The sequence below is a fragment of the Mustela putorius genome, unplaced genomic scaffold (assembly GCF_011764305.1).
Source record: "Mustela putorius furo isolate JIRA1106 unplaced genomic scaffold, ASM1176430v1.1 tig00003898_pilon_pilon_pilon, whole genome shotgun sequence".
In the NCBI taxonomy this organism is placed as follows: Eukaryota; Metazoa; Chordata; class Mammalia; order Carnivora; family Mustelidae; genus Mustela; species Mustela putorius.
The window spans coordinates 10,006,933-10,032,140 of record NW_025422047.1 but is presented as its reverse complement, the minus strand read 5'-3'; the positions used below and the strand labels follow the sequence as shown (position 1 = coordinate 10,032,140).

Sequence of the window (25,208 nt, the reverse complement as noted above, 5' to 3'; positions counted from 1 at the left end):
GGACTCAGTCTTGCTAGGACCCTTTGGAAAGCCAAGAAGAATGTACCTCAGCATTGTCCACCCTGAAGGAGACCAGAGGGAGCATTTATCTACCAGATTCTGGTCTCCATGGCCAAGGATTACCCCTCGGAGTACTAACTTTCTTTCCCTTTTAGGTTTGTGTATGTGTGATTGCATGGCAGGTCAGAGAAATGCTGGGGCAGAGGGCAAGAGATTCTTGTTGAAGCTGAGACATGCTGCTATGGGGTCACACCTGATAGTTGCAGAAATAGCTGGGGTTAAAGATGGGCCAAGTGGATATGAGGTAGGGCATGGGATGCATGTAGTACACCCTCAGTTTGAAATACTGTGGATACACACTCATCGAAGTAGAAAGTAGATGTGGAGGAAAGAGCAACAGGAAAGAGGGCTGGTGGATTCTTATTACTCCTGATCTTCACTTGAGCTTCAATGTTGTCATCCCATCTCTCTAGAGTCTTACTTCTCCCTCTCCACCACAATCACCTGTTCTTCAAGCTTGCCTGCTCAATTTCTTCGGCAGGACTCTTTCTTTCACGGCATCAGGATGTCTAAGTAGTAAGATCTCCACTTTCTCTCCAGCCTTCCGTCTCCTCCTGCCCTCATCATTCTCCCCAGACTAGTTTAAAATCCATGGTTCATACTTTTAGTCACTCTCTCAAGAAGTTCTAGACTCTTGCTCTTTAGCACTTTCATACCATTTGTCTGATCAAGTCCCAACTCCTGGTGAAACCAACTCCCAGGTTATATCCTGGGATAAGCCCCATTAGAGAACAACAGATCACTGTGGTAAAAGTTAGCAGTTCCATACTCTCAGGTATATTCTTTAATAATAGGACCCTGATGTCTACTAGGACACATTGTTGCCAGGGATAAAAGATGACATTTCCCAGGTTCCCTTGTAGACAGGTTGATCTTCTGATTGCATTTCAGCAAATGGGGAAGGATATAGGGTGGTTGCTGCAAGAAAGCTTAAGAGAGTTGATTGATCAGGAAGAGCTACCCTCTCCCCCTTCCCCCCTCTATTGCAGCTCCTGTGGCCATCTTGAACCATGAGGGAACCTTAGGGATGGAAGCCACAAGCCAAGCTGTTGAAGAAAAACTAGGGTTTTTTTTTTTAACTATAGAACACAGACTAAGGGTTAGCAGAGGGGAGGTATATGGGGGGATGGGGGGGATGGGGATTAAGGAGTGCACCAGGTGATGGATGTAAGTGTTGAATCACCATATTCTATACCTGAAACTAATATTACACTGTATATTAACTAACTGGAATTTAAATAAAAACTTTTTAAAAAGTAGTAGTTTTTATCCCTGATGAAATCATACACCAGCCCTAGACTTACCTCTACAATTCCTTTATATGAAAGAGAAATTAAAAAAATTTTAAATAGAGAGAAATAAACTGATTTTTGAAGACACTGTTATTTTGGTTAGTTTTGTTTCCTGTTATATGCTGCTGAACTCAATCCTAATTAATAATCACCAACCTCAGAAGGGCCTGAAATGTTACCTAGAAACCTTGTCATCTTTTTCATGCTCGAATTTTCCTCTCAGGCTCTATCATACCATCACCACTCTCCTCAAGTATCTGACTTTCCACCTCCTACCTCATAGTCAGCAGATAACTGGGCCTCCTGCTTCACTAGCAAAACAGACTTCTACTTTCCCATCAGAAATCCCTCAAATTCCTGCCACAAAATTGTCTTCCTGGTTTCATTCCCTTACTACCTTTCCTCCCAGTACCACAGAAATCCTATTCCTCCTCCAGCTGATATGAGTCTCTCTGCCTGATGTCTAGGTCCCGTTCCTCACATCTTTTCAAAAGCTTTATTCTCTCAATTATTCTAGAGACCACAAAATGATGCTTGTAGCCCACAGACATATCCTATGTTTGGCTTATACAGGTTTTTTCCCCCTTTTATTGATTTTTTTACTTACAATAAAGAAAAATGTAAAGTAAAATCCATTCTTTTTAGTGTGTAATTCTGTGAGTTTTAACCAACACATACATTTGTAGGCATACTAGCATCACAATCAAGAAGAGCTCCCTCACCTCCCAGAATCTATATCTATATCTATATCTATATCTATATCTATATCTATCTATCTAGAGAATATGCTGGGAGTGGGGGAGGGGCAAAGGAAGGAGGGGAGAGAAACCCAAGCAGACTCACACTGAGTGTGGAGATCAATGCAGGGCTCAGTCTCACAATCCTGAGATCATGATCTGAGCCGAAATCTAGAGCTGAATGTTTAACCAAATGAGCCATCCGGTTGCCCCCAAAGTGGATAATGTTTAAATGTTACTGAATATTGTTTTGAGTAGAAAATAAAGGGGCAGTGAAAGAATTCTCTTCAATTGGCCTCTACCTCTAGGTGTTCTGAATTTTTCCCTTTGCTGGTTATTTTTTAAAAGAATGAAAATGAAGCCTGGCAATAGGAAAGAAAGTCCACCCCAACACTGTCCACATTCACTGGATCCCTTCCCTCCCCTGCCATGACATTCTCAATTCTCTCCAATATCTTCTTTCCCACCATCTCACCATCAAAATCTTTTTCTCCCAGGTCCAACTGTCTCCATACCACAAAGCTGATGGACACTTCTCAGACTTTGTGTTACTTGATAGCTTGTCAGCCCTTCCTACCGATAAGCACTTTCTTTTTCTTGAGATTCCCTTTCTTTGTCCTCTTGGGACAACCCACCTCCTTGGTTTCCTACTACCTCTCTGGATTCTGTTCAGCCTCCATGGCTATCCTCCTCCTCTAACCACCCTTCAAGTGCTGGTGTTCCTCAAAATCTGTCTTAGGTGCTCTTCTCACTCTACAACTTTTCCCAGGTGCACACATCCAAACTCTCAACTCTAATGACTTCTTACATCTTGAATCCAGACTTGTCCTGTAAGCTCCAAATTCATCTGTTTAACAGCCTAATCAGACTTTCTGTTGTATGTCTAAAGGGCATCTCAAACTCAATCACAAATCCTGAATCTGACCCTACAAACTTGGTCCTCATCCAGTATTTCCTATTTGAAGAACAGCATCACTACCCACCAAGATGCATGAAGCCAGAACCCTTAGGACTCATGACATCTCCTTTTACTTCGCTCCACATATCCAGCCAATTACCATAGTCTATCAGTTTATCTTCTAATGCCTCTAGTGTCCTCTGCTGAGAACATCTCTAATGCCACTACCCTGGTCCAGGTCTCCATCGTTTCTCTCCTGCTTCACTTCAGGGGTCTCCCAATAGGTCTCCTTCCATTCACCTTTGCTCCCCCCCACCAATTGCTCTTCCATCATAAAGTCAGAATGATCTCTTTAAACACAAACATGAGGGGCACCTGGGTGGCTCAGTGGGTTAAGGCCTCTGCCTTTGGCTCGGGTCATGATCGCAGGGTCCTGGGATGGAGCCCCGCATCGGGCTCTCTGCTCAGTGGCGAGTCTGCTTCCTCCTCTCTCTCTGCCTGCCTCTCTGCCTACTTGTGATCTCTGTCCGTCGAATAAATAAATAAATAAACAAACCAAAACAAAAAAAAACATAAACATGACATTTCCTGCCTTACTTAAAACCCTTAATGGCTTCTCATTGTCATAACCCCAAAATGAAATCTCTGGCTTTCATCTCATCCTATGCTCCTCTTTGCTCTAGGTACTTCAGTTGCACCGACCTTCCCTCAGAAATGTTAGGGGACTCACACCTGCTTCTTTCTACTGCAGGGTGTTTGCACAGCTCCTTGCCACTCAACATCATCTTCCCATACTTAGAATTTCAAGTTATCTTATAAAACAAAGTGAAAGATCTTTCCCCCTGGAGGACTTCCTGTCCCCACCTTCTACTATTCCCCAGATTGAAATATGGTTTCAGAATACTCTTTACTTGCTCACTTGGAGCTAAGTAATTAGTTTGAAGATGTTTATCTCCCTTGGTAGAGTATAAACTCTATGAGTAAAGGGACCATTTTTTGTTATTTACTACTGCACCTTTAGAATCTAGCTGAGGGCCACACTCATGGAAGCTCTCAACAAAAATGTTTGTTCAAACTGAGGGTCTCTGGGGACTGGGGGTAGGGAGAGGGTGGTTGGGTTATGGACATTGGGAAGGGTATGTGCTATGGTGAGTGCTGTGAAGTGTGTAAACCTGGCAATTCACAGACCTGTACCCCTGGGGCTAATAATACATTATATATTAATAAAAAATTAAAAATAAAAAAACCCTAGTGATAATAAATGAATAAATTTAAATGCATAATTAAAAATTAAAAATGTTTGTTGAATGAATTAAAAAAAGACTTGTTTTGTTGAGGCACTTGGGTGGCTCCGTCATTTAAGTATTTGCCTTCAGCTCAGGTCATGATCCCAGGGTCCTGGGATGAGGCCCATGTTACACTCCCTGCTCAGCATGGAGTGGTCTTTCTCTGTCTCGAATAAATTTTTTAAAAATCTTAAAAAAAAAAACCAAAACAGAATTTCTTTGTTTAAGCTTTCAGAGGCTCATTCTGAAAGGAGTCATTCCAGACACCACTTGGGGTTGCAGAATTCCATCTGGGAAATAGTGGCAGCCCCTAACAACTTGCTACTTGAGTCTGCAGCAGAGGTTGGATACAGCCACTTTTCACTAATAACCATATGTCTCTTCTGCAGACTAACAACCATATATCTTTTCACTAATAACCATAAGTCTATTCCACTAATAGCCATATGTCCTCCGTGGGGTTGGTTAGGGAAATCACTACTGTTTCTAAGTAAATAAACTTTGGATTTCATAGTGCTGTCCATTTGAGAAGCAGCAAGGTCCCAAATCAGTGCCTGCAATTAATTTGAAGTCGCTACTTTCTTAGGCCTACTATATCTTCATAAGATGTGTCCCGTTCAGCCCAAAGCCTAGAGATGCTTGCTGTACCTTTGTTGCTCCAAAGGATGTCCATCTCTTTAAGATGCTCCTCAAGGAAGTTCCCTAAGATAGATTCTGGGTATACCATGTAAAACACATTTCCTGTCATATCATCCCACACATAGCTTTCTAATTTGATGAAAATCTGTTTAGTTGTATCCACAGAGCCTAGAACAGTGCCTGGCACATGACAGACACTCAATATATTTTTGTGGCTGAATAAATGAAACGAATGAAAACTATGAGACATTTATCAAGGAAGTCATCCCGAAGTAAGTAATGTTTAAGCTAGAGGTTTAAAGAAAGAAGAACATTTAGCTAGCAGAATAGAAGAGGGGAGAATATTCCAGAAAAATGCATGTAAGTTATTGGGAGAAAACAGATGTGCCTAAGAAACCAGGAAAGCTCAGAGGAAATCTGAACTAACCATAGTTAACATGAACAGTGGGGTTCATCCTCTTCTTCTCTGACCTTTTCCTCAAGTCATTCCCCCCACCAACCTCACCCCACTCACACTGGCTGCTCTTTTCTTCCAACAGATGCTTGGCAAATATGTGTCAAATGAATGAATGGTTGCAGCAGAAAGAAAACAAGGAAAAGGAAAGCAGAGTTAGAACATACAAGACTGTATTATATCTTTTGGACCTTACTCTAAGGGGAGTAAGAAGATACAGAAGAATTTAAGCAAGGGAATCATCTGATAATCTTGGCTTTTCTGAAGGATTACTCTGGGTGTTGTGTGATATAGGGATTGTGTGCCATGGGAGGCCAGTTAGAAAGTGGAGTGGTCCAGGATGGGGGGATAGTGAACTGTGCTGGTGGTAGGTAGAGTTGGAATAAAAAGTAGAGGAAACTAGATTATGTTTAGCTTGAAGACAAAATCTGGTTGCAGCATAATTGATGGGATTAATACATACATTATAAAAAGGATAAAAATATTTTTGTCCATTTTGGGGTTGTTGTTGGCAAAACTGGCCTTACCTCCACCCTAGGTTTTAATGTTTAGGTGAAACTCCTCCATTACTCTACCTCCATCATTTTCAAGTGGCAAAGGAACACTTTGGAAAGGGGGTATTAGGAGACCAACTATGACTAACTAACTTCCCTTGGATGCTTGCTCCTTAAAACAAGTTTGATGGCCTGGGTGGTCCAGACTATGGTCAGACAGGTAGGCAGGGACTCACAACCAGGAAGGGGCTGTTTGGATGAGAACCTGGTCTATAGCAGGGGTTCAGGAGCTACCCAGGCAGTGGGTGTGGCCGATCTTATTAACCCCTTCTGCCACACCCTCCCAGCTATATAGCTAAATGCCTCTGTAATCCTCCCCAGTTTGTGGGGTTGGCCAAGAACCTCTAGCCTGCCACAACCAGTCAACCCATCTTTGAAAGACTGCAGTTGAGTTCCCATTCTCCAAGCAGGCACCAGGGGTCAAGACAGCAGAGCTGATTTGTGCACAAAAGTAAGGACCCTGGGGACTTCTAGGGAAGGGAATCTAGGACTTCTGGGCAGGGGGAGGGGATCTCAGGAGTTACTTGACTTCCAGCTAATTTCATAGAGGAGGGATTGGTGTTGTTGTAATTCAAGTATCATAGAAAACGGGCTTCATTTTGCAGATGGCTCAGTCTGTTTGGGAGGAATCATGCAAACAATGCATAGGAGGCAGGGAGTCTAGAGGAGAAGAAAAAGTATACATATGGTTGTTTCTAGTGTGATCGGTGCTGTGAAAGAGAAGCTAAGCATTCCAAGAGAGTAAATATGGGGTCTCAGCTAATTAGAAAAAGCTTCTGTGATAAAGCGACATTTCAGTGGAGGTCTGGAGAGGGGGTACAGAGTGTGATCAGGGAAGGGAATGGATTGGGAAAGCCAAGAAAAGATCAGCAAGCAAGTGAGAGGAAGAATGGTGGGCAATACTGCTGGAGATGTGGTCAGGGTAGAACATGGCAGAACGTGTGAGCCTTGTGAAGATTTTGGACTGTGGAGCAAGGCAAGCCATTGGTGAGTCTGAAGCAAGAGTATGACCTAATCTGTTCAGGTCATATATGTTTTCCATCCCCTTGAGAATAATCAGGCCAGGAGTAAAGACAAGGCTGCATGAGATTGGGCTGGACTAGGTTATGGCAAGTTCTCTATGGTCATGAATGTCTCTTTGGGAAGCTTAGCCCATCTTGACACATTCTTGTATGAACCTCATATTCTGAAGGATCATAAATATTACTGTTATTACCAAATAAAACTGGCTAATGTTTGTGTAGCACTTCAAGGCTTTTACAAACATTATATATTTGATTCTCAAAGTGACTCTGTGAAGTAGGCCCTGCTATCAGCCCCATTTTATGTAAGAGTAGAGTGCTCATCAAGGCTTACTTGCTTACAGTCAGGGAAGCACTAAATCTCAGAAAGGACAGAGCTGGATCCTGAACCACTTCTCTAACTCGGAAGCCCGTGCCTTATCCATTGGGTCATATAACCATCAAACAGAAGCCTCCAAAAAACTAATGAAGATTTATAATATTTACAAGGATGATTAAGAATATGAATTTGGGGGTTGGGTGGGACTAAGATTCAATTTTGAAAATGTTGAATTTGAAGTAACAGCAAGATCTTCAAGCAGTAGACACATACAAGGATATGGAGCCAGGAGAGGGTTACAGGAGGTCTGTTCTGTATTTATTTTAGATTTAAGGGTACTCAGAGTTTATGACCTTGTTATGGGACAAATCTAGTGGATTAACCCTAGTAGAGGTTAGTCTACTATCAAAACAGAGATGATTCTATGGAAGAAAATCTTTTCTGTTCAGGAAACCTAATTTAAAGCTTGACTATATTAGGCATTTGTCTTTGAGAAAAATCTATACACAGAATATAATATACTCAGTCAATGAACATGATTTGCAATACCATGATGGATACTGATAACTTAATCATGTGATTCTAACTCCATTAAAAAACCTTTTTGGGTTTGACAATCATGTAGAAGGAGCTGGTGTAGGTGGTGGTATGACAAAAAGCGAGGGGTAATCAAAAGCTCAATATTTTTTTTTAATATAATTTTTTATTTTTTATAAACATGTATTTTTATCCCCAGTGGTACAGGTCTGTGAATCACCAGGTTTACACACTTCACAGCACTCACCAAAGCACATACCCTCCCCAATGTCCATAATACCACCCCCTTCTCCCAAACCCCCTCCCCCCAGCAACCCTCAGTTTGTTTTGTGAAAGCTCAATATTTTTTTTAAAGATTTTATTTATTTATTTGTCAGAGAGAGAGGGAGAGAGAGTGAGCACAGGCAGAAAGAATGGCAGGCAGAGGCAGAGGGAGAAGCAGGCTCCCTGGGGAGCAAGGAGCCCAATGTGGGACTCCATCCTAGGACGCTGAGATCATGACCTGAGCTGATTAACAAACTGAGCTACCCAGCCATCCCCAAAAGCTCAATTTTTTCAGTGATGTTTAGGTTTTAAAACTGGTCACTTGCAGCTATAAAACTATACTTTCTAAAGCAGTGCAGGAAAAGTAGCTTTGTTATCCACCATTATCGAGCTTTCAAGCCTCTCTTCCTTTTTTTCCCTACCAAAGACAACTGGTTTATAAAATAAGTTTGGGTTGCTGCAGCCAATTCCTCTGCTGGTTTTAGAAGCCCTGGCTTTCCCTGCTCTCCCCCTTTACTGGTGCTGTGTCTTTGGCCCGAATGCCTTTCTCACACCAGCTTTCTCTCTAAAATCCTCTTCATCTGCCAGTGGCTGCTCACAGTTCACAAAGCCTTTCCAGAGCTCCTCCCTAGTAGACCTCCACTGTTTTGAGCCTACGAAAAGCAGTTTCCTTTGTAGAGGATATTGTGCGTGTTTCCTCTCCACCAATGGACTGTAAGCTCCTTTGGGTTGAAGACCACCTTTGTTTGCCTTGAAACTTCTAGTATGGTGCCATCAGTATTCCAGGCATTCAAACTTGTAAAACAAAGGAAGGAAAGGCATCAAAATAGTAGGGAAAATTGGGATATTCGGTCTTTTTTTTTCCCTTGAAGAATTTATTTATTTATTTGAGAGTGAGAGAGAGAGTGTTCACACAAGCAAGGAGGAGGGGCAGAGGGAGAGGGAGAAGCAAACTTTCTACTCAACAGGGAGCCTGATGCGGGACATCTCCCAGGACTTTGGAATTATGACCTCAGCCCAAGGTAGACACTTAACCATCTGAGCCACTCAGGTACCCCAGGACATCCAGTCTTAATGAGGCTCTTAGGCTGACCGAATGAAATTTCTTTCATTAACCCAAATAGTAGTACTGTGGTTATTTTTGGAGTAACCTCTTTTCTCATCTAAGCCCCCACCCAAATAAGTAAGTGAGCGAGTAAATAAATAAATAAATAGAATTTGAGACAAGAAAGTTTATTTTTACAAGGCAAAAGTCATTGCACTGTGAAAGCTGTATTTTCAAATAAGATGGCAAATTGTTTTATATGGAAATTTACACTTTAAGCAGGTCCTGTCCTCAATATACAGTGTGATTACTACTAAGGAAAAAATCCCACCTCTGCATAGACAAATAACAGGAAGGAAATTTCCCAAAATGTATACTACCCTCTACCATTAAAAAAAATCTATTTTCAGGGTGCCTCGGTGGTTCAGTTGGTTAATGGTCTGTCATCATGGCTCAGGTCATAATCTGAGTCCTGGGATCCAGCACTGTGTTGGGCTCACTGCTCAGCACACCCTCTCTCTCTGCCCCTCTCCCCTGCTCATGCTCTCTTTCTCTCAAATAAATAAATACAATCATTTTAAAAATTCTATTTTCAAAATATCTTCAGTATGAATTAGGAGTTCTATTACAAAGAGGTTTTTTTTTAAAATTCTACTTTCCTCAAAAGAGCATATGGTTCTAATACAAGAGATTTTTGCACTAGTAACAAAAGTATATTTTTCTGAGCCAAAGTTTTTTTTTTTTTTTTAATAAAATAAAGTCCCTGAGGTGTTCAGTAAACACTTGGTAATGAGTAAGTTTAATGCATCTAATTGAGGACCATTTCCTAAATACATTCAACACATTAAAAAAAGGCAGAGGATGTGACAGAAAGCTTTGGTTACAATAGGTGTGGGAATTTTCGATGAATCACCCAGATTAACCCAGGGAATTAGGCACCTCTTACATACCTTTGACAATGATCAGTGAACATGTAAATAGCTTTATGTTTTCTCTGCAGCACTATTCTTCACCAAACCAAATTCTTCCTTCAGGTGTATTGACTAAATACTTCTGTTTCTCCCTTTACACTGTGAATCAGATAAAATATCCATGTCCAGATTTCCAGTCATGGTCTTCCTACCACTTTGCTCCCTTACTCTGAAAAGCATTTAAAAATATATATATTTTATTTATTTATTTGACAGAGAGAGGGAGATCACAAGTAGGCAGGGAGGCAGGCAGAGAGAGAGGAGGAAGCAGGCTCCCTCCTGAGCAGAGAGCCGGATGTGGGGCTCTATCCGAGGGCCCTGAGATCATGACCTGAGCCAAAGGCAGAGACCTAACCCACTGAGCCACCCAGGCACCACCTGAAAAGCATTTTTTTTTCCTCCCTGGTTAAAAACATCTTAAACTCCCACCATGAAAAATTTTTTTAATTCAGAAAAGTATAAATAAGCAAATCACGATCATTCACAATCCCACTGCTCTTAAACAATCACACTTTATATTTTCTTCCATCTTTTAAAGATGGGTCTATTTATATAAATAACATTTTTTACACTACTGAGATAAGCTGCACTGCTTTTGTACCCTGCTTCCCCCCACACACACCTTAGTTAACACTATTTATAGGCATTTCCCCTTGTCATTGGAAAATTTTACCAACTTCATTTTTTTAAAAAAAATATTTATTTATTTTAGAGAGAGAGAGCATGCAGAAGCTGGGGTTGGGGGGTGGCAAGAGAAGAGACCGAGGAAGAGGAAGGGAATCTCAAGCAGACCCCCTACTGAGTACCAAGCCAGATGTGGGACTTAATCTCATGACCCTGAGATCATGACCTGAGCCAAAAGCAAGAGTTGAATGTTCAACTGACTGAGCCACTCACCTGCCCCTATCAACTTCATATTTAATCAATGGCATAATAATTCACTGTGTCAACATACTTCATTTTTCAAGATGCAAAGGTCTCCAGGTCCTAATGGGCTGTTCAAATCTGTTTTCATGACCACTGGTGAATGACCTTCCTGAAGGCAGCTCTGCTCCTTACTCGTCCCCATCTGGACACTGACTATCTGGCAGTACCTGACACCAGACTGAGCTGGTTTAGAGTGAACTGGGTCCCAAGCCTTAGAGTGACATAGGTGCAAAGGGACAGATCAAATCATGCTTTGCCTTCCATATCACTTGAGTCTTCTCAGCTTAAAAAGGAGGCCACAGAAACAAATCCCTCAGCAATTTTTTAAAAGGCTTAGGACAGAAACTTCTTTCCTTATGCAAAGATGCATCCGGAACAGTGGGGAAATTAAGAGCAGGAGGAGTCTTAGGAGGAGGAGGAAATGGCAGCCCCACCCAACCAACTCAGGATGCAAGAAAAGGTTCTAGGAGGATGACTGTAAATGCTCAAAGACACAATTAGGTCTGGAATCTTAATACTGATTAGCTGAAGGGCCTTGGCTGACAGAAGAAGGAGGGAGATGGACCAGAGTGAGTACCGGGAATCTGACTTTTCTGAGGTGCTGAATTAAGAGAGGGGAGGTGTTTGGGGAGGGTGGGGGGTGAACAGAAGAGACAGGAGAACTTACATGAATGGTGATAGTTCATTTTGTAATCTGGCTCCTTCCCCCCATTTCCCCACTTTCATTCGGAAGATATAAATCATTGGCGCACAACCATTACTTTTCTTATGAATGGATTCAGCTTAACCTTAAAGCTGTGAGCAAACTTTGCTTTGACATCTTGTGACTGGAATGGCCTTGAGAAGTCTGAGGAAGCCCTTAAGGATCTTGACCTTTCCCACCAGATGTCCTTGGTACTTGGGAAGCCATTTCTTTGGCTAACCCTGCAGCTGTGGGAAGACCACCTCTTAGATCCTAGACCTTTTTCCTGGCCCAGCTTCTCCTCTGACTCTGAGCTCCCCTTAGAGAGTGCTGCTTCTGCCCTCTGAACTCAGGCTCTTTTTTGGGTCCCCTCAGAACCTCTGCTGCTAGGAATGTAAAGAACACTCCAGCCTGGCAGGCACACAAGGCCTGCTGGGAGAGGACACTAAACATGGATTCTGTATTTCTTAAAATTGTGTCCAAATTTATGTATCACAGAAACTACTAGAGATTAGCGATATACATGGTATTATACCACAAGTCATAGTTTAATAGAGAAGTCTCAAGACATCTCTTTGTACACTAGATTCTAGGGTGTTTTTTTGCCAACGTCTAGGGTAATTTTCCCCCTCAGGTATCCTCAACCTAAGCCTAAATGTTATATTATCTTTTTTTAAGCTATACTTTAATTAAGCAAGTAAAACACACACAAAAAATATGTTTGTTATAAAAAGTAAAAACTTCACGTTTTAGAATAAAAAATGCCAAGTCCCCCTTCACATATGTATGTGCTCTAAATCCTGCTCTTTCCTCATGGGAGAGAACTGTTAACAATGTGGTTAACTGTTTCCAGATAATAATAGATGTTATAGAATTTTTCATTTTAAAAAATGGAATTATGTAATACATATTATCTGTTGACTTGCTTTTTTAAAAACTTAATCATATATCTTAGAAATCTTTGCATGCCACTGCATACTTATCTATCAAAAAATTTAAATGAAGTATATATAATTTTCCATTCTGGGCATATAAATAGTTTAATAAATTTATTAATAAAAATGGTTTTATTTGTTACTATGCCTTTTTCATGGGCATTTAGATTGTTTCCAGTATTTTGCTCTTATGAATAATGCTGCAATGAACATCCCTCCTGATAAAACTTTGCATATGTGTGAAAGTCTTTTTTATATGAAAGATTTCTTTTTTTTTTTTTAAGATTTTATTTATTTATTTGACAGAGAGAGATCACAGTAGACAGAGAGGCAGGCAGAGACAGAGAGAGGGAAGCAGGCTCCCTGGGAGCCCGATGCGGGACTCAATCCTAGGACCCTGAGATCATGACCTGAGCCGAAGGCAGCGGCTTAACCCATTGAGCCACCCAGGTGCCCCTATATGAAAGATTTCTAAAAGAATTGTTAGCTCAAAGACAATACCCACTAAGTTTTTAATGGATATTATAGAAGAGGGAAAACTTCACTATTTTTCCTGCTACCCAGTCAAGTTCATTCGCTGGGGACCAATAAATAGACTGATAAAAGAAACAGAAAACAAACTGAAGTGTATTAACATGTACTTTGCACACACATGGGAGCACTTAGTGATGAGTAACTCAAAGAGATGATCAGAACTTGGGCTTGTAAGCATCTCAACAAGAGAACAAGACATTTTTAAAGAAGTGACAAGACAAAGGAGAAGGACTTGGAGTACCTAGGGCAGAAAGTTGTAGGAAGGTAAATTTAGGGGGAAACTAATAGAAGAGAAGAGCCAGTTAATAGTTTGTTATATAGATTTCCTCTGGTGCCATATCTGGGTGATGAGGGTCTAGAGCTGTCTCTGGTGATGGACTTCTACCCTGCCTGGTAGAGAAGGGTAGAGTAGAGGAGGGACACCTTTGTAAATGTGCGTCCTGCTTTTAGGCAAATAGGGGAAGTGCCAAGACCTTTTCTTGTATCTGCTTCTCAAGCGCTCAAAATAATCTTTATGTCAAAGTGCCATATTTTGGGTTGGCATATTCTGTTCCTCTTCAATATCAATTGATTTCCTCTAAAACATCTGTATGAATTTATACTAACACCATCAATGTATGAAACAGTACACTTCCATTTATAGCATATTCACAGAATATGCTATTTTATTTTATTTTATTTATTTTTTTTTTTTTATAATTTTTTATTTTTATAAACATATATTTTTATCCCCAGGGGTACAGGTCTGTGAATCACCAGGTTTACACACTTCACAGCACTCACCAAATCACATACCCTCCCCAATGTCCATAATCCCACCCCCTTCTCCCAAACCCCCTCCCCCCGGCAACCCTCAGTTTGTTTTGTGAGATTAAGAGTCACTTATGGTTTGTCTCCCTCCCAATCCCATCTTGTTTCATTTATTCTTCTTCTACCCACTTAAGCCTCCATGTTGCATCACCACTTCCTCATATCAGGGAGATCATATGATAGTTGTCTTTCTCTGCTTGACTTATTTCGCTAAGCATGATACGCTCTAGTTCCATCCATGTTGTTGCAAATGGCAAGATTTCATTTCTTTTGATGGCTGCATAGTATTCCATTGTGTATATATACCACATCTTCTTGATCCATTCATCTGTTGATGGACATCTAGGTTCTTTCCATAGTTTGGCTATTGTGGACATTGCTGCTATAAACATTCGGGTGCATGTGTCCCTTTGGATCACTACATTTGTATCTTTAGGGTAAATACCCAGTAGTGCAATTGCTGGGTCATAGGGCAGTTCTATTTTCAACATTTTGAGGAACCTCCATGCTGTTTTCCAGAGTGGCTGCACCAGCTTGCATTCCCACCAACAGTGTAGGAGGGTTCCCCTTTCTCCGCATCCTCGCCAGCATCTGTCATTTCCTGACTTGTTGATTTTAGCCATTCTGACTGGTGTGAGGTGATATCTCATTGTGGTTTTGATTTGTATTTCCCTGATGCCGAGTGATATGGAGCACTTTTTCATGTGTCTGTTGGCCATCTGGATGTCTTCTTTGCAGAAATGTCTGTTCATGTCTTCTGCCCATTTCTTGATTGGATTATTTGTTCTTTGGGTGTTGAGTTTGCTAAGTTCTTTATAGATTCTGGACACTAGTCCTTTATCTGATATGTCGTTTGCAAATATCTTCTCCCATTCTGTCAGTTGTCTTTTGATTTTGTTAACTGTTTCCTTTGCTGTGCAAAAGCTTTTGATCTTGATGAAATCCCAGTAGTTCATTTTTTTCCCTTGCTTCCCTTGCCTTTTGCGTTGTTCCTAGGAAGATGTTGCTGCGGCAGAGGTCGAAGAGGTTGCTGCCCGTGTTCTCCTCAAGGATTTTGATGGATTCCTTTCGTACATTGAGGTCCTTCATCCATTTTGAGTCTATTTTTGTGTGTGGTGTAAGGAAATGGTCCAATTTCATTTTTCTGCATGTGGCTGTCCAATTTTCCCAGCACCATTTATTGAAAAGGCTGTCTTTTTTCCATTGGACATTCTTTCCTGCTTTGTCGAAGATTAGTTGACCATAGATTTGAGGGTCTATTTCTGGGCTCTCTATTCTGTTCCATTGATCTATGTGTCTGTTTTTGTGCCAGTACCATGCTGTCTTGATGATGACAGCTTTGTAATAGAGCTTGAAGTCCGGAATTGTGATGCCACCAACGTTGGCTTTCTTTTTCAATATCCCTTTGGCTATTCGAGGTCTTTTCTGGTTCCATATAAATTTTAGAATTATTTGTTCCATTTCTTTGAAAAAGATGGATGGTACTTTGATAGGAATTGCATTAAATGTGTAGATTGCTTTAGGTAGCATAGACATTTTCACAATATTTATTCTTCCAATCCAGGAGCATGGAACATTTTTCCATTTCTTTGTGTCTTCCTCAATTTCTTTCATGAGTACTTTATAGTTTTCTGAGTATAGATTCTGTGTCTCTTTGGTTAGGTTTATTCCTAGGTATCTTATGGTTTTTGGGTGCAATTGTAAATGGGATGGACTCCTTAATTTCCCTTTCTTCTGTCTTGCTGTTGGTGTAGAGAAATGCAACTGATTTCTGTGCATTGATTTTATATCCTGACACTTTACTGAATTCCTGTATAAGTTCTAGCAGTTTTGGAGTGCATTCTTTTGGGTTTTCCACATATAGTATCATATCATCTGCGAAGAGTGATAATTTGACTTCTTCTTTGCCGATTTGGATGCCTTTAATTTCCTTTTGTTGTCTGATTGCTGAGGCTAGGACCTCTAGTACGATGTTGAATAGCAGTGGTGATAATGGACATCCCTGCCGTGTTCCTGACCTTAGCGGAAAAGCTTTCAGTTTTTCTCCATTGAGAATGATATTTGCGGTGGGTTTTTCATAGATGGCTTTGATGATATTGAGGTATGTGCCCTCTATCCCTACACTTTGAAGAGTTTTGATCAAGAAGGGATGTTGTACTTTGTCAAATGCTTTTTCAGCATCTATTGAGAGTATCATATGGTTCTTGTTCTTACTTTTATTGATGTGTTGTATCACATTGACTGATTTGCGGATGTTGAACCAACCTTGCAGCCCTGGAATAAATCCCACTTGGTCATGGTGAATAATCTTTTTAATGTACTGTTGAATCCTATTGGCTAGTATTTTGTTGAGTATTTTCGCATCTGTGTTCATCAAGGATATCGGTCTATAGCTCTCTTTTTTGGTGGGATCCTTGTCTGGTTTTGGGATCAAGGTGATGCTGGCCTCATAAAATGAGTTTGGAAGTTTTCCTTCCATTTCTATTTTTTGGAACAGTTTCAGGAGAATAGGAATTAGTTCTTCTTTAAATGTTTGGTAGAATTCCCCCGGGAAGCCGTCTGGCCCTGGGCTTTTGTTTGTTTGGAGATTTTTAATGACTGTTTCAATCTCCTTACTGGTTATGGGTCTGTTCAGGCTTTCTATTTCTTCCTGGTTCAGTTGTGGTAGTTTATATGTTTCTAGGAATGCATCCATTTCTTCCAGATTGTCAAATTTATTGCCGTAGAGTTGCTCATAGTATGTTCTTATAATAGTTTGTATTTCTTTGGTGTTAGTTGTGATCTCTCCTCTTTCATTCATGATTTTATTTATTTGGGTCCTTTCTCTTTTCTTTTTGATAAGTCGGGCCAGGGGTTTATCAATTTTATTAATTCTTTCAAAGAACCAGCTCCTAGTTTCGTTGATTTGTTCTATTGTTTTTTTTGGTTTCTATTTCATTGATTTCTGCTCTGATCTTTATGATTTCTCTTCTCCTGCTGGGCTTAGGGTTTCTTTCTTGTTCTTTCTCCAGCTCCTTTAGGTGTAGGGTTAGGTTGTGTACCTGAGACCTTTCTTGTTTCTTGAGAAAGGCTTGTACCGCTATATATTTTCCTCTCAGGACTGCCTTTGTTGTGTCCCACAGATTTTGAAAACCGTTGTATTTTCATTATCATTTGTTTCCATGATTTTTTTCAATTCTTCTTTAATTTCCCGGTTGACCCATTCATTCTTTAGAAGGATACTGTTTAGTCTCCATGTATTTGGGTTCTTTCCAAACTTCCTTTTGTGGTTGAGTTCTAGCTTTAGAGCATTGTGGTCTGAAAAATATGCAGGGAATGATCCCAATCTTTTGATACCGGTTGAGTCCTGATTTAGGACCGAGGATGTGATCTATTCTGGAGAATGTTCCATGTGCACTAGAGAAGAATGTGTATTCTGTTGCTTTGGGATGAAATATTCTGAATATATCTGTGATGTCCATCTGGTCCAGTGTGTCATTTAAGGCCTTTATATCCTTGCTGATCTTTTGCTTGGATGACCTGTCCATTTCAGTGAGGGGAGTGTTTAAAGTCCCCTACTATCATTGTATTATTGTTGATGTGTTTCTTTGATTTTGTTATTAATTGGTTTATATAGTTGGCTGCTCCCACATTGGGGGCATAGATATTTAAAATTGTTAAATATTCTTGTTGGACAGACCCTTGAGTATGATATAGTGTCCTTCCTCATCTCTTATTATAGTCTTTGGCTTAAAATCTAATTGATCTGATATAAGGATTGCCACTCCTGCTTTCTTCTGATGTCCATTAGCATGGTAAATTCTTTTCCACCCCCTCACTTTAAATCTGGAGGTGTCTTCGGGCTTAAAATGTGTTTCTTGGAGGCAACATATAGATGGGTTTTTGTTTTTTTATCCATTCTGATACCCTGTGTCTTTTGACAGGGGCATTTAGCCCATTCACATTCAGGGTAAACTATTGAGAGATATGAATTTAGTGCCATTGTATTGCCTGTAAGGTGACTGTTACTGTATATGGTCTCTGTTCCTTTCTGATCTACCACTTGTAGGCTCTCTCTTTGCTTAGAGGACCCCTTTCAAGATTTCCTGTAGAGCTGGTTTGGTATTTGCAAATTCTTTCAGTTGTTGTTTGTCCTGGAAGCTTTTAATCTCTCCTTCTATTTTCAATGATAGCCTAGCTGGATATAGTATTCTTGGCTGCATGTTTTTCTCGTTTAGTGCTCTGAAAATATCATGCCAGCTCTTTCTGGCCTGCCAGGTCTCTGTGGATAAGTCAGCTGCCAATCTAATATTTTTACCCATTGTATGTTACAGACTTCTTTTCCCGGGCTGCTTTCAGGATTTTCTCTTTGTCATTGAGACTTGTAAATTTTACTATTAGGTGACGGGGTGTGGGCCTATTCTTATTGATTTTGAGGGGCATTCTCTGAACCTCCTGAATTTTGATGCTCGTTCCCTTTGCCATATTGGGGAAATTCTCCCCAATAATTCTCTCCAGTATACCTTCTGCTCCCCTCTCACTTTCTTCTTCTTCTGGAATCCCAATTATTCTAATGTTGTTTCGTCTTATGGTGTCACTTATCTCTCGAATTCTCCCCTCGTGGTCCAGTAGCTGTTTGTCCCTCTTTTGATCAGCTTCTTTATTCTCTGTCATTTGGTCTTCTATATCACTAATTCTTTCTTCTGCCTCATTTATCCTAGCAGCGAGAGCCTCCATTTTTGATTGCACCTCATTAATAGCTTTTTTTGATTTCAACTTGGTTAGATTTTAGTTCTTTTATTTCTCCAGAGAGGGCTTTTATATCTCTCGAGAGGGTTTCTCTAATATCTTCCATGCCTTTTTCGAGCCCGGCTAGAACCTTGAGAATTGTCATTCTGAACTCTAGATCTGACATATTACCGATGTCTGTATTGATTAGGTCCCTAGCCTTCGGTACTGCCTCTTGTTCTTTTTTTTGTGTTGAATTTTTACGTCTTGTCATTTTGTCCAGATAAGAGTAAATGAAGGGGCAAGTAAAATACTAAAAGGGTGGCAACAACCCCAGGAAAATATGCTTTAACCAAATTAGAAGAGATCCAAAATCGTGAGTGGGGAGAAAGGGGATAAAAAGAGGTTCAAAAAGGAAGAGAGAAAAAAAAAAAAAAAAAAAAAAAAAAAAAAAAAAAAAAAAAAAAAAAAAAAAAAAAAAAAAAAAAGAAAAGAAAAGAAAAGAATTTTTAAAAAAGAAAACACCTAAGAAAAAATGTAAAAAATATATATATATATATTAGATAAACTAGTAAAAAATCGTTAAAAAAGAAAAAAAAGGTAACAGTTAAAAAAAAAAAAAAAATTTTACCCGAAGGCGAGAAAAAAAAAAAAAAAAAAAAAAGAAAAAAAAAAAAATTAAATTAACTGCAAGACTAAAAAAAATCACAGGAAAAAAGCCATGAGTTCCGTGCTTGGCTTTCTCCTCCTCTGGAATTCTGCTGCTCTCCTTGGTATTGAAACCGCACTCCTTGGTAGGTGAACTTGGTCTCGGCTGGATTTCTTGTTGATCTTCTGGGGGAGGGGCCTGTTGTAGTGATTCTCAAGTGTCTTTGCCCCAGGCGGAATTACACCGCCCTTACCCCGGGGCCGGGGTGAGTAATCCGCTCGGGTTTGCTTTCAGGAGCTTTTGTTCCCTGAGCGCTTTCCGTAGAGTTCCAGAGGACGGGAATACAAATGGCGGCCTCCTGGTCTCCGGCCCGGAGGAGCCGAGAGCCCAGGGCCCCACTCCTCAGTGCGCCCTCAGAGAACAGCGCCCAGTTACTCCCGTCTGCCTGTCCTCCGGCCGCGCTCCGAGCTCACCGAGCCTGCGACCGGTTCAAGGTAACACCGAGCTGCGAGATTACTGTCGGCTCTGTCTCTGTAGCCGGCTTTCCCGTTCCAATACCCGCAAGCTCTGCGACACTCAGACACCCCCGATCCTTCTGTGACCCTGCGGGACCTGAGGCCACGCTGACCCCGCGTGGGCTTCGCCCCGGTTTAGCCTCTGGAGCGATGTCCCTCAGCGGAACAGACTTTTAAAAGTCCTGATTTTGTGCGCGGTTGCTCCGCCGCTTGCCGGGAGCCGGCCCCTCCCCCCGGGGTCTATCTTCCCGTCGCTTTGGATTCACTTCTCCGCCGGTCCTACCTTTCAGAAAGTGGCTGATTTTCTGTTTCCAGAATTGCTGTTCTTCTTCTCTTCGATCTGCCGATGGATTTTCAGGTGTTTGCAATCTTTAGATAAGCTATCTAGCTGATCTCCGGCTAGCTGAAGCAGTCTCAGCTTGCTACTTCTCCGCCATCTTGACTCCTCCCTAGAATATGCTATTTTAAACAGTTTAAATATTTTTAAATATTTAAAAAATATTTTAAAATTTAATTTTATTTAAATAAAATTTAAATTTATTTTAATTTAATTTAAAAAATAAAAGTATTTTTTTAAAGATTTAAAAAATAAAATAAAAAGATTTTTTTAAAATCTTTTAAATAGTTTAAACGGATCAAAGACAGGATCTCATTATTGTTTTAGTCTGCATTTCTCTGATTACAGCAAGGCTTCTTAATATTTATAGCAACTTTTCTACATTATGGATATATGTCCTTTATTACATTTGCTGCATTAGGCCTAAAAATTTAGGGACACTTGGCTCCTGCTAGCAGCTATTTGAATTGCTGAGTTCTAGGTATAAACAATTACGTAATACAGTTAATCCTGTAGATATCATTAAAGAGAAATAGTGTTTCAAAGAAACAGCTTAGTAGTACATGATTAACTGACAAATAAATGGTTCAGAGTCCGAGAAATTCCAGAGAAGAAGAGAGGGACACCAGGTGGGCTCTGGAATTGATTCTGACCTGACCACCTGGTGTTTTCAGATGAGGAGGTTGGGAAGAATCTATGATTTTCATTGTGTTCTTTAGACCCCTAGGGCTCTACAGAGAAGCTCCCCACTCTTCCACCAGAACAGCTCCTCTTAGGTCTATTCATTACACTCTCATTTGAATAAAGCACAATATTCACTTGCTTGGGAGAAAAAAAAAAAGGTGAAAACCTCCAGACCAGAACCACAAGCCAAATGTGAAAAGCTAGGTAGGCTTTGAAGTCAAGCTGTCTAGGTTTGAATGACAATTTTTCCACTTACTAGGTAGTTGACACTTGGCAAGTTACTTAAGCTCACTGCTGGTCTGTCTGCTCCCTATAATATGGAGTTAATAATATCTTTTTGGGTAGTTGTAAGGATAGAAGGAGATAATAAATATAAAGCCCGGGGCTTAAAAACACTCAAGAAATATTACCCAGATATAAAACTATTGTTACAGGTGTTAAGAAATCTCCATGTTCCTAAATGCTTGGGTAGGATTTCGTGGAAAAGGTGGATGCTGAATTTTGCTGGAAGAATGGAGACCGTAGGGATGTAGGGATTGGGGAAGGGACCATCCAGAGGTAGAGCCAGCCAAGCATGATCTATTTAGAAGACACAACATGAATTAGGCAGAGTTCATTTATGGGCTACTGGGAGGTAAGTTTGGATAGATATGTTGGCACCACATTGGGGAGAGCTTTGAATGCTTGACAAAGAAACCTGGACTTGAGCCTTTAGATAATGTGACATTTTTCTTCTTGCACACTTTAAGAGACACAGAAACACTCTGCAGTAATCTCATCCCTTAGGAATCTTCGAGAGCTCTCACAAAGCCATACCCTTTCACATTTTTTAAAAGGGAAGCAATGAAAAGGAAGGGAGTATTTAAGAAAGCACTAAACTTATCATAATAACAAGAAGGGGGAAAAGAGAAGAAAGATACTGACAGAGGAGCTAGACTGAATGCAGGGACAAAGGCAGGAGAAGGAGAAGGAGCCGAGTGCACCTGCTGTTCGGTGGCCAGTGCCAAATCTCATTGCTGGCTGTGCCTAGGATAATTTACCCTTCGTTATCTCTGGAGCTTTCCAGTCTTTCACCAGTAGCCTGACTGCCTAGGACGTTGCTTAGGACATTGTGCATGCTTTTAACCTGCCCCAGTCTTCATCCAAACTAGCTTAAGGAAGCCCTGGAATTATTAGGTATTTCCACAAGTGTTTACTAGCCTGTCACATGCCCGTGGACGCCAGTCCCTCACCAGTCCCTCGCACACACCAGGCGGTCCCTCCTTTCTTCTTGCCAACACCTTTGTTTAGATCATCTTAACCTTTTATCTGGGTTATTAGGACAGAGTCTCACTGCCCTTCCCACCCCAGACTTTTCCCCTCCATCTGGGCTACATACCATAGCCAGATTAATCCTGACCTACAGCTCTGAGGGTGTCACTCCTGTTTAAAAACCTGCCTCTAGCCAAAGTAACACTTTACCCTAAATACAAAAGGAATACATGCTCAAAGCAAAAGCTTGGACAATACCAAAAAACTCAAAGGAAAGAGGAATTTCCCATAGTGCCACCTCTTACCATATCGGGTTTGAGTCTTTTTATGTTGCTTCTTAATGCCTCATGAATTATTTCCTCAGATTCTTTGTTCTTTCTGTTGGTTACATTGAGATGAGAGGAATAAAGTTTACATATCCAGCTCTTACTGTAGGATATTTGGGTTGAACTGAAAATCCTCATTGCTTACATTTTTATACACAAATTATGATTTTTCTTAGGAAAAATTTCCAAAAGAGGAATTTATGGCTCAAATATATTTATGTTTTAAGACTTTCTTTTCTTTGGTAATAAATACGGATAAATTGCCCTCAGAAAGTTGTACCATTTTATCCTCCCACCATGGATAGGTGTACCCATTACCACTGAATCGAATAGCAGCATCTTGGCCTGGAGTCAAGCACCCACTCATGTTAGACCTGCTGCCATCGTGGGCTTCTCTCTTCTTCCCCTATAGTCCCAATGCCCTCCTGTAGGGCTATTCTCCTTGTACTTTATCCACGCTGCACATACTGCTGCAGCAAACATCCTAGAGAACCCACCAAGGAAGGCAGGAGACTGTGAAGGTTAAGAGGGAAGGCTCTGGAACTAGCCCACATGGGTTTGAATCCCAGCTCTTCCCTATACCTCTCTGCATGTGGGGAACAATATTAACACCTCCATCACAGGATGGTTGAAAGAACAGAAATGGTTTCAGATTAATAAAATAACTTCTGATGGTGCCTGGCATGTAGTAGGCAGTCAGTGAGCATTAGCTACCGTTGACAGCAATTAAGAACCATGCTCCATCCTAGGCATGGGGGATCCAGGTATGAGAAGACAGCCAAGGTCTCTGCTTCTGAGGAACTAATTCTAGGTATTATGAATAGCAGAGAATAAGGAGGGTTTTGTGATAGCAAGCAATAGGGTGAGAGGTGAGGCATTATATTCAGTGGTCAAAGAAAGCCTCAGTGTAGTGGTTACCTCTGAGCTAAGACCCAAGGGCAAAGATGGATCCACCCTCGAGAGCAAGGCTGCCTCAGGCTTTGGTCTCAAATGGCAGGAGCTTCAGCACTCACCTCAGAACTCATCACAGACAGATGGCTGTTTAGATGTCCACCCCGCCCCAACTTTTTAAGACTAATAATACATGGGGGTATATTTTGATCGTTCCTTGTCTTCATATTAGTCAACCACCAGGAATCACGTGGCCAGGTCTTACTGTCCCCTCACTCAAGTCATTAACTCTGGCGGACCTGTGACCAAGTCAAGAAGGCCTTATGGGTGCTGACATGTTTTTACTAATTGCTTCTGCTTCATTTCCTGCTTTGTTGAACCTCTTCTTGAGCCTTTTGGTTTTCTTTTCCTACTCCCTTGAAGGACCTCTCTTTTGTTCTCTGAAGTCACTGTCTCCCTGACAGGAAATGCACTTTAGTGAGCCAAATACATAGTGCTATTAAGTGGAATAAAAAGAAAACCCGAGTCTCCAAAGGAGAATGAGTTTTCTCCGTGCACTGCAACCTCAGGCATGGAGAGGAAGACATCTTCTTTCTTCCTCTTCCCCTTTCTTTCCCAAAGCAAGATCCAGCCTGGGTAAAGGTAGAATTGACTTGGCTGCCCTTAGGAACTCTGTTTCCAGCTGTGAACAGCAGCCAGGAAAAGGCTGGCCCCAGTCCTGTTCCTTTCTGTGGAAGTGATAGAAGCACTCCTGGGTGCTGTTCACTGCCTTCTTTGGGAATCTGATCTTTCAGGGTGGAATGGCTACTGGGCTCTATACATGGGGTGGAGAAGCTTCCTTCAGAGGTCTTGCAGTTCCTGGTATGAATACATCAGACCCCTCAGGAACAGAGAAGATGCAATCTGTTTCCATCAGTATCTAGGCCAGTTTTCAAATTTTTGACTATGACCCACAGTTCACATCATGACCCAGTTACACATAAAATTACACTTGCTCTCCTTATGTGTGATACATTGTGATATTTTCTATTTTAAAAAATACTGGTCACATTTCTCTAAATTTATTTTCTAACTACTAATGGATTGGACTTGACTTTTTAAAAAAATGCTATTAAGTAACCCAAAAGCAACTGTCTTAGATCTTGCCCTGACTTTTCTGGTTCTAATAATGTAATTATTTAAGTGCCTAAGTTACATCAAGAAGTTAAAAACTTTGTATTATTTGATCCACTAATTCAGCTTTGAATCTACCTCAAGGAAAGAAGGTTACAAGAAGGGAGATCAAGGGATCAACAAGAACAGTGTTTTTAGCCAAAAGTTTAACAAATTTGTGGGAAAGATGTAAATATTAAATTTGATTTGCTCTAGACTGTGAAATACATTTTTTAAAGATTTTATTTATTTATTTGGCAGAGAGAATGAGCGAGAAATCACAAATAGGGGAAGGGCAGAGGGAGAAGGAGAAGGAGGCTCCCAACTGAGAAGAAAGCCCAATGAGGGACGGGCTTGTTTCCAGGATCAGGGATCATGGCCTGAAACAAAGGCAGATGGCTTAACTGATTGAGCCACCCAGGCGCCCTCCTGAAAAACATATTCAAATACCTAATCCACTTTCCTCATGTGAAGTATTAGATGTAGTCACAGGTAGTTGAACAACTATACTTAAAGAGTATTTCCTAATAGCTCAGCATTAACCTGGAAGAAAGCTCTAACATGACTCCATTGGCTTCTGACTTACGCCCTAATGTTTAGAACCATCTTATTGCCAGTGACAGTTTAGGCAATCCTCGGATGGTGTTTGAGTGAAAGAATTGGAATTCAAGAAATCTAGCCAGGTGGGAAAGATGAGCTGAAACTAGCAAATTGAACTCATTTAGTAAAA

The 25,208-nt window shown here is 40.8% G+C and overlaps 1 protein-coding gene across 1 annotated transcript in view; it reads left to right on the top strand.

Moving 5' to 3' along the window:
- Positions 1–6,849: 6,849 nt before the first annotated feature.
- Positions 6,850–25,208, top strand: part of TGM7 (transglutaminase 7) — a 32,723-nt gene continuing 14,364 nt past the window's right edge. Inside the window, exon 1 of the mRNA XM_004751224.3 lies at positions 6,850–6,907. Coding sequence (XP_004751281.2) covers positions 6,850–6,907 — 58 coding nt within the window. The remainder of the gene's footprint in view (positions 6,908–25,208) is intronic.